The sequence below is a fragment of the Amblyomma maculatum genome, chromosome 4, assembly GCF_055883805.1.
Source record: "Amblyomma maculatum isolate TAMU_Amacu chromosome 4, ASM5588380v1, whole genome shotgun sequence".
NCBI classification, from domain to species: Eukaryota; Metazoa; Arthropoda; class Arachnida; order Ixodida; family Ixodidae; genus Amblyomma; species Amblyomma maculatum.
Genome location: NC_139347.1, coordinates 77,657,232 through 77,673,046, shown reverse-complemented (window position 1 = coordinate 77,673,046; position 15,815 = coordinate 77,657,232). Strand labels below are relative to the sequence as shown.

The following is a 15,815-nucleotide window of genomic DNA, read 5'->3' as shown; positions in this document are numbered from 1 at the left end:
GCACTTCTTTATTCAGTCCTATGTTTTGTTTCTCGCAGCGCATGCTTGATTATAAGTTTCAGTTTTTTATATTACACTGTTATGTACTACAACAAATTTATTTTTTTTTTTACACCCTTATGTAATGTCCGTAAAGTGCATTCAGGGTACGTGAATAAAAAAAATGAAAGCTTGAAACAGGACGCCCAGAATTTGCAGACACATTCAATAGAAATAGTGATCCACTCCTGCGGTCGCTGTGCTACCGCTATGCAGTGCATATAGCTGTTATGTCTCGCAACACTGCCACCTTTTATGACATTGCTAAAACTACATAGTGCAGTGCCGTCGCTCATTCCCGGAGTGTCTCTCATGGTCAACAGCTTAAAGTACAGGCTAAAAGTTTCTAATGTAAGCACGTAAAATATTGACTTGTCCTCGTTGTGCAGTCAGTGTACGCCCCTGCCTTCACCTAGTAATGTTCTGGGGGAAAATTCAGATCACAATTATGATTCCTAAATATGTCGCCTGAGCAATAATGAAATGAAGTGTTAGTTGGCCCAAAAGAGTAATATTTCTAACTAGTACTACAGTCTACCATGGCAAATTATCGGACGAAACATATACCTTAGTTCAAAATGAACGGCAAAGTACTAGTCACAAATCGCGATACAAGTAAGCGAGCAAAAAACAAAGCAATAGTACGAGGGTAAGAGAACCGCCAAAGTTTTCGACCGACGTTAAAAGACGATTGCGACTCCACTTTTAACTTGGTCATGAGGTACAGCAATTGATATCTAATGCATGGATACCGTTATCTGCGAGCATCACGCTTTCCACAGATACCGATTACTCATAGGCGTGACAGATATTTCAGGCTTTTCAGTATCTCAGTATCGCCGACGTCATCGCTTACGCCTGGCTAATTGCATTCAGCCTCCTCTAATCAGGAGGGGGCTAAACTTACGACTGTTAGCTGATAGGCTCGTGGAATTTGCCGTTGACGTTTCCACTGGAGAAAGTAGTGTCCAGCCACCTATCGGACAGTATTAAAAGCAAGTTTAAATGCAAACTGCTGAAGTATAACTTGGAAGTAAGTGCAACTTCGTAAAGCATATATTCAGCAAACACCATACGTTTGTCTCTTAGGGCTTAACCCGCCACATGCATACTAGTAAGCTGTGTAAGCATTTAATTTTTTATACATTATTGCGCGTCATAAATTATCCTAACATTGCTTGCTCCCGTATGATGATGTACAATTTTGAAAACGATAATAAGATTTCTGTATAGCCTAGGTGAGCTTTCCAATGCACAGTCTCTGTACCTTCAAGAATATATTTACCGCAGTTTCGCACCCGTCCTGGAGTCTGGAACATTTAAATATTACTCTCCTCTTTGGTTTCCACATTCGCTCAAGGCAAGCGCACCAGCGCTCTTTTTTTTTTTTTTTTTGGCACATAAACTAGCCAGTTTTTTTTCGCGCACCTTCACCCGTTGTTGTGACATATTACCCTGCGCTTCTTGTCTTTTTGGCGCACCTTCACCCGTTGTTGTGAGATATTACCCTGCGCTTCTTGCACTTTCAGTGATGTCTCTCTACATTATTCCCTACACTGTCTCATTCTTGATTTTACCGTAAGCGCTTAATGCTGATCTGCCTACAACGTGAGTCGTAATTCTGCCATTATGCCCAACATCCCACACCCAGATGTAGCCTTGGCAGTAGTCCATGTTCCATTACCGCCAGATTGATCTCCCGTTTCGCCTTAACGACCTGTTCGTGCTTTCGTACGGGAGGCTTATTGCAGCCGTGATCGTGTCAGGTGAAAAACCTCAGAGAGGTTCCTTTGGGACTAATCGTTTGGGTGTGACTACTGTTAATGATTTCTAGTTCCCCACGTCCTTCCATTTCGCTTTCTTTGTCTGCGATAAGCCAATGAACTTAATTTGTTGGGTTCTCGCTGTCTGCATTTCGAACAGCCAGCGTACACCTGCCCCTCGTTTCGAAGCTAAGTGGCCTTCGAAACTAACGTCCCTGGCAGTCATTTTAAACCAGTTTATTTAAGTTTTGGTTCCTGTGGACAAAAAAAAAAAAAGAATTCATAAAAACCAAAGTCAGCTGTTTCCTTTTTGAGTGGACTCTAACGTGGAGTACAAAGGAACGATGCAAAATATGTGCCACCACCCTATCTGATGCAAAAAGGGCATGTGTATTTTGAACCCTTACACTTGCTGTTTCCGAAACTCAGTGCCATGCAAATTAGACTACCAGGCCCCAAACATGCATTCCGGAAGCTGGATAAAATGCCTAACATAACGATTTCGCTACTTCTCGAGGAACTTAAGTATAATCAACAAACTCCAGTTGTATGGCAGTATCCTCTTTCCTATACACGTTCCCGATTATAGTAACTCGGCTTCGACCCCATGATCGTACATACGTCATTGATAGGCGACATAATGATGCAAAACAACCAAGTTTGTGCGCGATTCTGGTCTATGCACTGAAAAATCCCGGCCTCGCAATTGTCAACAGAGTTCTCGCCCCTCTTCAGACCCCACTGTGGAGGATTAGTCGTCACAGTAATGTCGCAACTTAACCCTCGAAAGTAGCTCAGGCGTGCGACAAACAACGGGTCAACGCTGGAAAACGAGTACTGTACTTAGTTTCGAATACCAGGAAGCATTTTGATGGAGGCGAAAAGCTAGGCGCCCGTGTGCTGTGCGATGTCAGTGCACGTTAAAGAACCCCAGGTGGTCGAAATTTCCGGAATCCTCCACTACGGCGTCTCTCATAGCCTGAGTTGCTTTGGGACGTTAAACCACACAAACCAATCCCAGGAAGCGAAGTACATTGCAATGCATCGCTCTTTTTTTCTAGCGCACAAAGTGGTTTTCTAGGCAAAAAAAGCATCGATTTACTTGAAAATACCAGGCATTAACACTACGTTTCACCATCTGCGAATACCCTAAATGCGTGCACTGTCTAATGAAAAGTGCATACCTACGCTTTAACTTTTGACAGTGTGCTTTTCCTTTGTGATCGTCACAATCATTGTTGCAGGTTTTTATCACTCACAAAGTAAAAATGTTTTATATGATGAATATTGTGTATACGCAACTCTGATGAGCCTCGTACCCGTATGCTGATTGAAAGAATTATTGCCTTTTTTAAAGTAACATAAAAAAAAAACATGCTGAGTAGCTTGAAAACAGACGCATCTTGAATAGCGAAATGATTAAAAAGCAGTCCGTCTTTCACGCCATTAAATTGCGAATCGTTTGAACAGAAACGCAATAAAATGCCTCACAAATAAGGACTGCGTGGGCATCGAACAATTAACACCACCACAACGCATGCAGGCGTGGTGGGCGATTTCGCGCTAAGTACGTACGGCCTCACTCGACGTCGGGTGAGCTTAGCAATTCAGAAACGCAACAAGAGAAAGCACGTACGTTTTGCTTCTTCGCTGGTTAGGCGCGCCCTTTCATCGATTGTGGTTGAAGCCGCAGTTGACGGTGGTCCTGAAAAGCGAAATGTCACTCTCCCTTGCCAAAGTCCCAAACAACTCACTCCCTGACACGTTGAACAAACTCGACGTTCGTTGCTTTCACTCAGACACGTATGTATAGAGCTATTCGTTTTAGTCTACGTTTGAATAGAAAAAAAAAATATATGCAGTACTGGCGAGAAAAATGACTGAGAAATAGTTACATATACCCGACTTTTTTCGGAACGAGAATTGTGCTCAAACGGATGTCGAGTTAGTTCAAATTTACCACACATATATGAAACTGCGCCATTCACAAACTTAACTTCGTAATAACATCGTTCATGGTGAAAGAAGAAACGGAGACGCTTTCAGTGCAATTGTTGCATTTACTGTCAATGTCTCGTTCCCCACGAAAGTTGCACTCAAGTAACACTAATGATACATTTGTGTCAAAATGACCACCCGAAATCAAGAAACAGGGCTGAGTCGGGCTGGTTGATTCGCGCTGGACACGAGCGACAAAAATAGCGCGTACAGCCGGGACTAGAAAAAAAGACACAAACACAGCTAATGTGTACGTCCATTCTTTCCTGCCCCGTCTGTAAGCGCTGTTTTCATCGTTCCCCACCCAAAATTAGTTTTTCAGTATGTTTCTCAGCACTACGGCACTTATCTGTTCTAAACGAATGTAACGCTGCCAAAAAAAAAAACATGAATAACATCATATCCTAAAGAACATTACACCACCAATGGAGAAATAACTGGAGTCACTATACAAAGCCGAAATCCTGCCAGAAACCAGGAAATTGGAAAACTTTAATAAAAGAAAAAAAGAATGAGAATATACCTTTGTACAACTGCCCTTCTGGCGTTTCCGCACGGACAAGCTTCTCGTCATGCTGCACCTCCTCCTTCCCGCCAAAAAAAGGAAATCTATCGCTCTGGTCTTCGCGCGTGTTTTTTTTTTTTTCTGCCCGTTATTTATTAGATGCGAAAGCAGCTCCGAAGCGACACAGTTACGTGCACCGTCACTCATCATTAGTCTCGAAAGCTAAATGCATATAGCTACGTGTGTTATCCAGAGCACGAATGTGACCAATCACAGACTTCGCAATTAAACCTTACGGCGGACGTTTTCGTGATCGGTGTTCGAAGTGCACCTCTTTTTTTCTAATGATGGCCCGTATACACTGACATGGACGATAATTTTCCAATCAACATAAAATAAATATAACTTTACCCAAGCGAGGCAGACGCGTAATGTGAATACCATCGGAACATGGAACTTCACGTTCGTGAGCAGGGGTCGGGTCAGTCGGGGCCTATTTCATCGAAACGTGCTTCATCGGGAAAGTAGCAGCTGTCGTTAGCGAGTAATAAACCGTAATCGCCGGAGCTCTTTGACAGTTCCACCTACTCGTGAGTGCGTGGAGTTTCGACTCTCATATTGGAGATATTAAGCATAAGTGTGGTCCGCGAGGTACCGTGGTCCACTGAAGCGGTGTCCGACTGCGTATGCTCAGTAGTAGGTAGGCCTACGCATCTCAACACTATCTGCGCATGCGCAGATATGCGCAGATATCTTTCCGTGATAATTGATCGCGGAGTACTAAAACTCCGCACAGCCCTTCAAAGCCAGAGAAGCGCCTTAATCTCGACAGCCCAAGCTTATCCGACACAGCATCCCTTCAGCGAAAACTTCACTTTACGGCGAAAAAAAAAGGATGCATTTTGACAACCGGTGAAATGCACATGGCTAGCTTTAGGCGCATTTTAAAGCGCCTTACGTGATCGACCTTAGTCCTGAGCCCTTTTATCTAGCTGGCGTGCCTCAAAGATTATTGTGTCGCTTCAACTCGCTAAAATTGAGCTCGTGTGTTCTAAACACTAGGGCAGTTTTGTAGGCAATGTATGGTCGTGAATAGGGCAACGAAGATATATATTATACTCCATTATTAAATGCCAGCCCCAAGTGCTTGCTTGCTTTTTTTCCTCGCGTTTCGGGGAATTAGCCGAAATATGCGGTATAAGGAATTAAAACCTATTCCCGTTCAAGTTTTAATTTTTTTCCGCCCCCTGTCACTGGTTATGAGGCGGCATGCCCCATGTTGGCGCCTAGTTATTAGCTTTAGCCCAAAGCATGGTTTCATTTCAGCTATAGGTGAAGGATGTCCCTCACACGCACCCGACGTAATGCGTGGCGTTGGCCCCTTGTACTTGCGCTTCAGTGGTTCGCTGTAAAGTCGGGTTCATTAATGCTGACTCGATGAAGCCCTATGTTCAGGGCAATCTATAGAGGTGAGCCGTTGGTGCGTAAAAAGCCAACCTATAGCATCTAAATAAACTTGTCAGTTAATGAAAGACTGGTCCTAGTCCGCAAACCTAACCCCGTATTACCAACTATACTCTCTGCTAGCGAAGATAACCTCGAGAACCAGCAGATGACAAAGTGAGGGCGAATTCATCAGCAGATCGAAGTGGGAGCTACTGAAAGATAACTGTATCTAGCGGGCACTACCCCTGAAGCATTCATGTGCACAGAGGCAATGTTCCTCGCTTCAGGCTCGATTGACGGGGGCTGCTTGCTTCGAGGCTCGGAGGCTACGATTAGAGGCTTCGATATTAACAGGTCAAGCAGCTTTAAAATGGCTGAGTACTTGCTCGGCTTCCGCAATAAACGACTCAAGCATATCCTCAAAGGCCAGTAACATCACTGCTCTGGCTGCATAGCCGGACCATAGGGCCACCTCAGCTATATCAGAGATTGTAACATTACGCAATCAGGATTTCTAGATGCAGATAACGCGACAGTCAAAAACCTCTGAGTTGTCGCTCTGTCAGCCCGTCGTATTTCGAAACATAAACCTACCGGAATTTTCCCAAGTGATGCTCTATCAAATACTTTTGAGCGTGATACGTGACAAGGCGTTGAAATCTTTTATTCTACGCACATTCACAGAAGTAATGAAAGATTGAACCTGAGTTAGACCTATGTTATTAATTTCGATGTCACTGACCACCTTTGAAAACAATTACAATCTTTTTCAAATTAAAAAAAAAGGAACATTTTTCAATTCCTGTGAGAGCTTCAATGCGCGACAGTCCTGTGCTGACAAGAGCTAGTCACCTTTCTGAAACATTTTTCACAACGACCGACCAGAAAAACGTGTCGTCAGAAGGAGGAAATGAAACTTCCAAGCTGCGCAGAAAGTGTAGCATATAACGTTATGGCGAAGTCCCTCGAAGTCATTTCATTAAAACAATTATTGAGAAATAGCGGCCGCTATAGCCGTCACCTTACCGGTAAGTGCGTCCATCAACTCCTTCGTGAAGTGCATTTTATCTGGGGACATGAAAAGCGATATTATGCATAAAAGACAAGTACGAGCGCTTTTATTCTTTTAATCCCTCTCATGCGTCAAAAGAGGCAACGTCCCAATCGCGTAAGCGAAAGTCCTGCTTACCTTTCATGAAGCCAAAGGCTTCTTTCGTGGCCGTCGTCGCTTCTGTTACAGGGGATTCCTTCATACCTGAAACAAAGCGGGCAGAGATTATTTCTATGCTGCTCCCATCGTCAGCTCACTATAATCTCCTTCATTCAGTGGCGATCGGATGCAACATGCAGCCTGATCCAGGAATGAGGACAATTAATTAGCGACTCTCGCGCCAGATGAATGTCTCTAATACGCGTGATTGTCAGCGGCGGCTGAACTGCGCGACCTTAACCCAACGTGGAACTCACCGGGCTGGGGCTTTTGTTCGAGGTTTTTTTGAAGAGGGTCACTTGGAACGGCCGCACCTTCGCTCGCTACAGAGAGAGAGAAAGAGAGAGAAAAACAAGATTCCATTCAAAAATGTACTTGCTTCATTGAAAATAAGCGAAACTTTTCCCACGAAGTTTGTCCTGCGTTCAAGAATCTAAGTCAGACTGTCATAAAAAACAACAAGGCAGCTTTTTTTTTTTATTATTATTATCATAGAACTAGAACCCCGCTGAGGGAAGTTCGGAAGCTTACTGGTAGTTATTGTGATGTTAAAATATGCTCCTGAAACCACGTTAAAAACCTTTTTTCCAGAAAACCTGAAATTTCTGGTTGTGCCTTTTTGTTCGTCGTTTGAATCATGCGCACGGGCGTATTCGGTGCTTTCCAAAGTGGTCCAGTGCGCAGAATTTTGTGTACAGCCATGTAGTGGAAAGCTTAGTGCGCCCTTCCTTGAGGCTGCAGAACTTCCCGAAGGTCAAGCTATATGTATCTGTAGACAGTTTATAAGCCGCCAATTAGAAGTTTTTTTCTCTTTTTTTTTTTTTTTCAAGGTGCGATCCAGAGATCCGAAGCTTCGTGGTTGACATGAATAAGAAGAAATCTAGGTACAATGTGACATTTTCATACGATAAATAAATATCGTTATCACACATTTCAACACGTGACTCCAACTTTCTTTATCATAGGTGGAGCCTCCAATCATAGTCTAATAAAAAAAAGCCTAGGTTGCCGTCCATGCGTCCGGGAGGTTGATGTCAGAGATTGTACCTTAAAAGGAACCAAATACTTAGCATAAGTAAGGACGGCACGCTTATGATTACGGTAGTGAGCGAAAACTGCTAGTAATTGGCCGTGTCCTAACTGAACTACGCGCATTAGGTTCGTCAAAGATGGCATCTCATTCATACTGCTCAAGAGAGTCCATTCGTATCAAGCATGTTCGGTGATTTATGCAAAGTTACTTTAGATGCCGCTCTCGATAAGCCGGAACAAAGGAGAAATGTGTGTAATATGAAACTACTTGGATGGGCCAAACGCTGCTCAAAAGATTATTTCCTTTTTTTTCTTACGATGGTATATTTGATATTATACAGGCCTACCCACTTAACATCTGTATGGTTCTCGTACGCTTGGCTGTATTGTTGCGGGATGTAGTCGGATTGCTACTACAGTTAATCTTTGATTCAAGGAGAAGCATAATAAAGTAGTTGTCATTTCTGAAAGAACTCAGTATTTATATGGCCTTGGGATATGTTGGCAGAAAATATGAGAGAACAAGCCAGCAGCAGCCACTCAAGCTTCTACGAACCTGTCCGATATATATGGTAATAAAGGAATTTTTGAAGAAACGAAAAAAAAAATATCTTAACTTATCTTAACATATAACTATAAAAAATACATATATCTTATTGCGTCAATAAACTCTGAGTTTTTCTTCCTATTCTTACTAGCTCTTCCACTTATTATTCCTATACATCTTAGCTCAATCACTCAGGTTCTTTTTTGTTGTTTTATTCGATACCTGCTTACCTAGATATTTCTCAAGAAAGTCGTCCCTATAGTCTTTTAGTTCTGAAACATAAAAATTTTCTAATTCATACGTGACGCCTCTTCGCAGTCATACTCAGACTCATTCGCTCAAGAACAAAAAAAAAATACCAAGTACCTTTATTAAAAGATTTTGAGCACCAATGTTGTCAATTACTTCTACCAGACCCGGGCTGTTAGTGTCCAAATATCGGAAAATTTGTGTAGCCTATTCTTCGTACAAGTACATTTGCAGGTTTCCACCTTCGTGTCAACATCGCTGAAATCTGCTAGTACGCCGGCTATGAAATGTTAAGCACTTTTCCTACAGTGCTTGGTTGTAGAACTTCCTGCCAGTGTTTTTGCTGTCTCACAACCCCTACAATAAAGGCAGATCTTGCTACTTACAAATAGCTAATCGTCGGTGACATTAAAAATCTATGAAGCTAGCCTGAGTTTTCAGAATCTCTAACTTGACCTTCAAAGCAAAGCCCCTTGAAAACTGCTAAATCTAAATTGTCAAAACGCATTTCGTCGTCAGATAACGAACGTTTAGCGACAAAATTATAACGCAAAGCGTTTGGAGGCATGCAGGCACTCCTCTGTATTTGGCATACATTCAATGGGGTGACATCAATTCAGGCAGACTGGTTACAGGCATGTTGTAGATAGATCGTTTCGAAGCGTCTGTTTTCAAGCGAAATTGATGTTTTAATATCATCTGACTTGAAATACGACCGCTATTTTACGTGAAGGAATACTGGAAGTCACGAGAGGCTTCAGTTTCTTCGGCACAGCCATCGGTGAATCGATAGAAGACGTACAAACGGTAACGCCAGACGCGCGAAAACGTTTCCAAGTATACAGGGGCAATATCGTAAATTAGAAGCAGCTTTGTTGGTGGCGGCGGCGCACGCTTCAAGACGCGTTGCCTTTGGCGTCTAAATGCCGCCACGAGGCGAGATTTACGCCCGCTCTACGCTTTGGACTCTTTTTTTCGTGTTTTGAATGTAGAACAGCGTGTTTTCGCTTACGCATTCTCCTCCTCTCTTGCTGCCTTGAACGAAAAGTGGTGTTTCGGGACTCACACTCACGCCGCGATCTTACCAGAAGTCGTAACAAGTTCCGGGCGAAATGTAGGTGTTTAATTGCCCTTTGCCAAGAAGCGGTCTCAGTCAAAGAGCATGGCCCTTTTTGTCCATTTATGGCTGGTGTAGTCAAAGCGGTTACCGCACCTCGTGAGAATCTCGGAAGGAGCCCCTGCTTTGGATGCTGCTGAAGGGAGGGAAATGTGCATTTTGCATATGCTCGTTCAGGAAAAAAATACCCTCGTCGTGTATGCATTTTAAATCAGCAGTCGCTTATGCATGCTGCCGCCGGGTTTGCCTCGTAGCTAACCAAGGTGATGCATTCGAATGCTGGAAGCTGCTCGGTCGGGTAGGCACGGTGAAAACTCCGAGATGCCCGCGCATTAAGCAGCGTTGAAGTTTGATGGAGCTGAAATTATTTTCTGATTCGGAGGCCTTTCTTACACGAAGACATAAGCAGCGATACATAATACGTACAGAAAACGTCAAGCACTGCTTCACTCTGAAATTGAAGGCATCCCAATATTGGACAACATTTCAAGCAACAAGGACCGTGCTCAGCATAGTAATCGATCACGACATTTGGACAACGATGACTATGAACGAATCGTGGAAAGCCCAGAGCGGGACTGCCGCGAACTGCCATGAAGCAGCACGTATACCGCTCACTATATGGAAGGTGACTGACCACCTGCGTCTTTTCAAATCTCACAATATTACACTGGCAAGAGCAAGGATGGCGGTGCGAGAAATATGGTAGGATACAGGACACGCATGACATTGAAATTTAAGTTGATCGATTTTATTATATTTTCTATGCGTTGCCGATAAACGAGCAAAATTGTATTGAGAGTCAGGGTGGCGCTGAGCTGTAGCGCGAGATAGCGGGATACGTATACGACCCCAGAATGCAGGATATCGTATGAAGCCATTCACTTCCACGAATTCTTCAATCATCAACCCCGATAAACTGACGCTGCACAACTGGTTCACTATCTCTAAGCACGCACCGGTGTGCCATCTTTACAGTTGGTATCGTCCAACCATCGCCCCATCACCCAAATCAGTTCCCTTAAAAGGATTGCGGGAGATTGGCTGAGACCTATCGAATGATTGACCACGGTTCCTAAATAAAGGCTGAACCATGCGCTCAAGGTTTATGTAATAAAAACGCTAGGAATTCGCTCACCTGTTATCTGCCGCTAAGTCTAGTGTTCCCAAACATGCACCCTTTTTTCTACGCGGGTTAGGGGACGAATCCGAGTGTCTCGGCTCTGCCGCACGAGACAGGCTTTGTACCTAACTTTCGCCTGCCAGCTGTGCAAGCGCGCAAGGCTGCCCCTGTCGGCAGCCCTAAATTGTGTGTGCCATTCCCCGCGCACACGGAGGTCGTGACGCAGCTTGCAGTCCCTGTTAAGCGTGTAATTAAAACGCGCAGTTTTATGCAGCTGGTAGCAGTTAGCGCCCAAGTGACACTTTTTTGCCCTCCTTGGCACAGAGAGTCCCCTGCCGTAGCTTGTCCATTCGCAACACGATAACCACAGAACTGCAGAGCTTTGACAGGAGCGCGCTTGGCGTGAGAAACGCATGAGAAGAGAAAGGGAGAACGGAATTTTGGGGTAGGAAAATACGGGGTGGGGAACGGAGTACGCGGTAGGAAACTCCAGTTAGTGTCGGTTTCACCTACTTCAGCATAGCAAGGTAGAACGAGAGGAAGAGGATGGCTACACGGTATGAAAGAGCACTGAACAAAGGTAGAGGGGGAAGCCTCAGTTCGCAGATTGAGCCAAGGTTTCGACAAGTTGACTTGTCTTCGTCTACGAAGAAAAGTCCACTTGTCGAAACGTTGGCTCAACCTACGAACACAGGCTTCCCCCTTCTAACCTTGTTCAGTGCTCTTTCATTCAGCATAGCTAGTAACTTGAAGGGAACATGCTTGCAACGTGAATAATATTTGCGTATTTTGGCAGCGTGAGAGGTTTCGGTTGAGGCAGGGAAAATAACTGTTCTGTTCTCGCCAAAAGCGTTCAAGTTCCATTCTGAGATGTTTTATTCTGCTAGACAGGCGTTGCCATGACAACGATACGATGCTCCAGTAGATTTACAACGGCCTTTATTGGAGGAATTGGCGCTAATGTCTAAATTAGCTAGGCAATGGTTATATAGCTATGTGAAGCTTCCTCTCCCTGTTCGATCTGTGCGCAGCAAGATAAATCTCCATCGCTACCTCCAGTTCTAGAGGAGTAGAGGAGCACTCGCGCTTTCCCCCATAATATTGGCGGAATGTCACGTGACAAGGAGTTCGTATGAGCTCGACGAATATATATTTGGATTCATGTTGTGAAGCAACGCGACACGATGAATCAGGAATTGTTCTTAGCGAATGGCTTGTAAACTATTTTACACGACCATACCTAGAACTTTTAGGTATTTTCTGAGAAAGAGATTATTACCACAGTTTTTTTTTTCACCTGTTTAATATAACCATTTTCCGTCCGCATGCTTCAAATTTCTTGATACCAGTCTTCTAAATTGCGTCCCATAGGCTTCAAATGACAGTCTGAGTATTCTTTTTCGTGAGCACAGAGTGAATTTTAGATAAACAACTTTGTTAAGCATCGGGAAACGTGGCTGAGTAGTTAGGGCGAAAATGTACAGCCGGAAAACACGGGTTCTATTCCGGTATCAGTGGTCGCGGTTCAATGGGGGGCAAAATGCAAGGCGCACGTGTATTAGACTGTCAAAATCGTCCGGAGCCTTCCACTGTGACATCTCTGTAGCCGGAGTCGCTCTAGAACATTAAAGTCCATAAACCAAACCGAACCGGTCAGTTCAATAGCGCCAAAACCCGACCGGTAGATTGCCAGTAGGGCGCACCGGTGGGCGGAGCACCACTGTAGCGTGGGTGTAATTTATTCTCGCTTCTCTGTTATGTATAACCTTATCGGCATTTTTTTTTTTTTTTTGTATATCAATGTAATGAACGATTGGCGATCCTCTTGGAGTTCAACGTATATTAAGGTTCAAATATAGCATGGTAGTCAGCCCTGTCATACTAGTTTTATTTATAATAATATAATAAGGGAGTAATTACTCATTGCATCCACCCAAGCGCAGCCATACGGCTACAAAGGAAAGCTATACAGCTTTCTCAGAAACTTCGTAGTTAAAGAAAAATTCGTCCTGATTCGGGAATCGAACCCGGCACCACCGCGCCTTTCCGGGGCAGTCGCTCTACCGACTGAGCTAACCACGACGGTCAGCAGATCAGACGGTAGGGCGAGAGCGAATTGATCTATAACTCGAAGTGGGAATGGTGTTGGTCAAATATTTAGGGGAATCCCCCAAGGTGGAGTAGATTTGTAATAATTGAGTAATTACTCATTGCATCCACCCAAGCGTAGCCATACGGCTACAAAGGAAAGCTATACAGCTTTCTCAGAAACTTCGTAGTTAAAGAAAAATTCGTCCTGATCCGGGAATCGAACCCGGCACCACCGCGCCTTTCCGGGGCAGTCGCTCTACCGACTGAGCTAACCACGACGGTCAGCAGAGCAGACGGTAGGGCGGTAGTTTTATTTATGTGCTATAGCAGATCGTGCCACATAAGTATTCACCTTGAATGCGTTAAAAATGTGTCGAATAAATTAATTGCGTTTAAACTAGCAGCATAACAAAGCAAATAAGCGGGGAACTGTTTCTTTGGAACTCAGTCAACTGGGAAAAACTAGTTTTACGGAGATCATATCATTAGCACTCAAGAGGGGGGCTACTTTGTTGTTCACTGTGAAGGAAAACCACTCACGGCTGGTTACGAAAACAAGGAAGCAGGCTCAACGAAACTGTTGGAGAGACTTGTGTCTATCAGTTTGTTTGAAATTGCGTTCGTCTTTTGGCAGTCAGTATAACACGATTTTCCAACACACAGAGCACATGTTGTTCGCATGAAATGATGTAATTATCATGTGAAATAACCGATGAAGTCATCAATAGTAATCAACCACTGGTAATCGGCCCAGTTGCTCATTGTGTCCAAGGATAACGTGGGCAACAGAATTAAACACTACCACGGTTCCTCTAGATATGACCCCCTTTCCCGTATAACCTGTGTCAAATTACGTAAAGACTGCTTTAGTGTTTTATTGACCACTAGCTGTCGAAGTATTCTAGAGGTCATTTTCGGAAGTAAAACGTCGTGCCCTACATCGCGCGCAGTCGGTACGCTTCCGCAAGCTTTCGCTTCATGGGGCGGACGCGAGCGCAGCGCGCACGTACGCTTCTTGCTGACGTGTCTGTAGGCTAGGATCAGTATGATGACCAGAATCACGCAGGCCACGAGACCCCCGATGAACGACGCTGACGGGGTCTTCCGCTCATCACTGCCCGAGGAATCGATGCTGCTGTACATAGCAGGAGCCGCCAGCATCCCGCGCATGCGCGAGAAAGGTGAAGCGGCATCAGAGTATAAGGGTACATAAGCTTGGTAAACGAGAGAAAACTATGAATGAGTATTTATTACAAGGGTAAACGCCACTGACACGTGACAAACCCACGCGAAGGTTGTCTTGGTCTTTCGCGTCAATCAAAGATCTATCCCTCTCTTCCCTTTCTCATTTTCTTAGCCGTAATGACGCGCTTGCGTGTAAACACCTGCCTGGAAATCAACGACAAGAGGTGATCCGTTGAGCTGAAGTCAACGGAATGACAAAACGATGGCCCCCTCTCACTTTTAGCAAAGAGGAATAATAAAGCGCATGATCTCTTGAGACGCCACTGACGTTCTGCTTTCCAATTTAGTAAGCGTTTTGTCTATACAGCTTCCGTTCGATTGAATATAGAATATATCTCATTAATTTCGAATCCACACACCACAGATACCAGCATGCTTGAGAAACTGGTATTATTGTTTACAAAACAAACTGAAGGGAAAGGGGGGGGGGGGGGGTAAGATTTGTAGTTCTAAACTACACGCTTTACTCATAAGGTTCAGAGACACCGAACAAGCAGTTAGTTGGCTCTCACTCCTACAACTAAGACTTTTTACAAGCTTAATTACACTCAGTCAACTCATCGCATATGCCAAGCAGCAAATATTTTTTGCGGGTGATAACTTTTGAAAGTGAAGCACACCCTGTTTCATGCACAGGTCACTCGCGATTTCTTTTCTTTCTTTTCTTGGGGTGTGGGTCGCGGGCAATCAAGCGGAGTATACGACTGGCAGGCGTCATTTCCGTAAAAAAATCATGGTGCCTTTCTCCGCATGTGTTCCTTTCAGGGCACTGATGCGTTCAAGTTTTGATTGTGTGCCAGAATTACTTGTTTTTATCGCGGTTCACGCTCGTTTTATTTTTGCTTCCTTTTGTTTTTGTGGTATTGTAGATAGTTTACCGTTCCCTCCTGCCCCCCCCCCCCCCTTCCACTTCTGCCATAAAAACATATGTATAATGGAAATAAAACCGCAATAAGTATCACCCGCTGCTTCCGCCTTTGTGCCATTGCGTTGACATCTGTACAAGGAAAATGGGTGGCTTCAACCCAGCATGCAGTGGCAGCAGACCTCTCGGGGTCCGAACTTTCGAGCGACGGCCTGAAGGACTCTGAGGCCCCCTCCGGGTGTCTTCGGCCAGAGGTCACCATGGCGGCTGCACGGGTCGGTCGACGTGATCGCTCACCAGAGTTGCATGCCCCGCGCACTGCTAAACCTGCGGCTGCCGGTCACTCGCCTGGCATCGGACTGGAGCCGACGCGAAGAAACCCTTTCCTGCGTCACACAAGCGTCAGCGCCAACGTTAGCGTGCTGTATTCCATATCGGGTTTTAACGCGATGGCATTAAACTAAGCATGATCACAAAACCTGGTCACGTCAAGAAATTTAATGATTAATCAGAAGGCTGATGACGTCGCGATATGATGTGTGATGTCACGATGTGATGTGGGATATGATGTGATATGGCGATATG

General features: G+C 44.5%; 2 protein-coding genes across 2 annotated transcripts in view; one reads left to right on the top strand and one right to left on the bottom strand.

Annotated features, from left to right (window-relative positions):
• Window positions 1–15,492, bottom strand: part of LOC146191483 (uncharacterized) — an 83,609-nt gene extending 68,117 nt beyond the window's left edge. The window contains exons 1-4 of the mRNA XM_084600337.1: window positions 15,413–15,492; window positions 14,131–14,255; window positions 7,219–7,284; window positions 6,941–7,006 (exon numbers count right to left, since the gene is read on the bottom strand). Coding sequence (XP_084456463.1) covers window positions 6,941–7,006; window positions 7,219–7,284; window positions 14,131–14,255; window positions 15,413–15,492 — 337 coding nt within the window. The remainder of the gene's footprint in view (window positions 1–6,940; window positions 7,007–7,218; window positions 7,285–14,130; window positions 14,256–15,412) is intronic.
• The window catches only part of LOC146191482 (uncharacterized), a 47,265-nt gene continuing 46,940 nt past the window's right edge, over window positions 15,491–15,815 (top strand). The window contains exon 1 of the mRNA XM_084600336.1: window positions 15,491–15,643. Coding sequence (XP_084456462.1) covers window positions 15,491–15,643 — 153 coding nt within the window. The remainder of the gene's footprint in view (window positions 15,644–15,815) is intronic.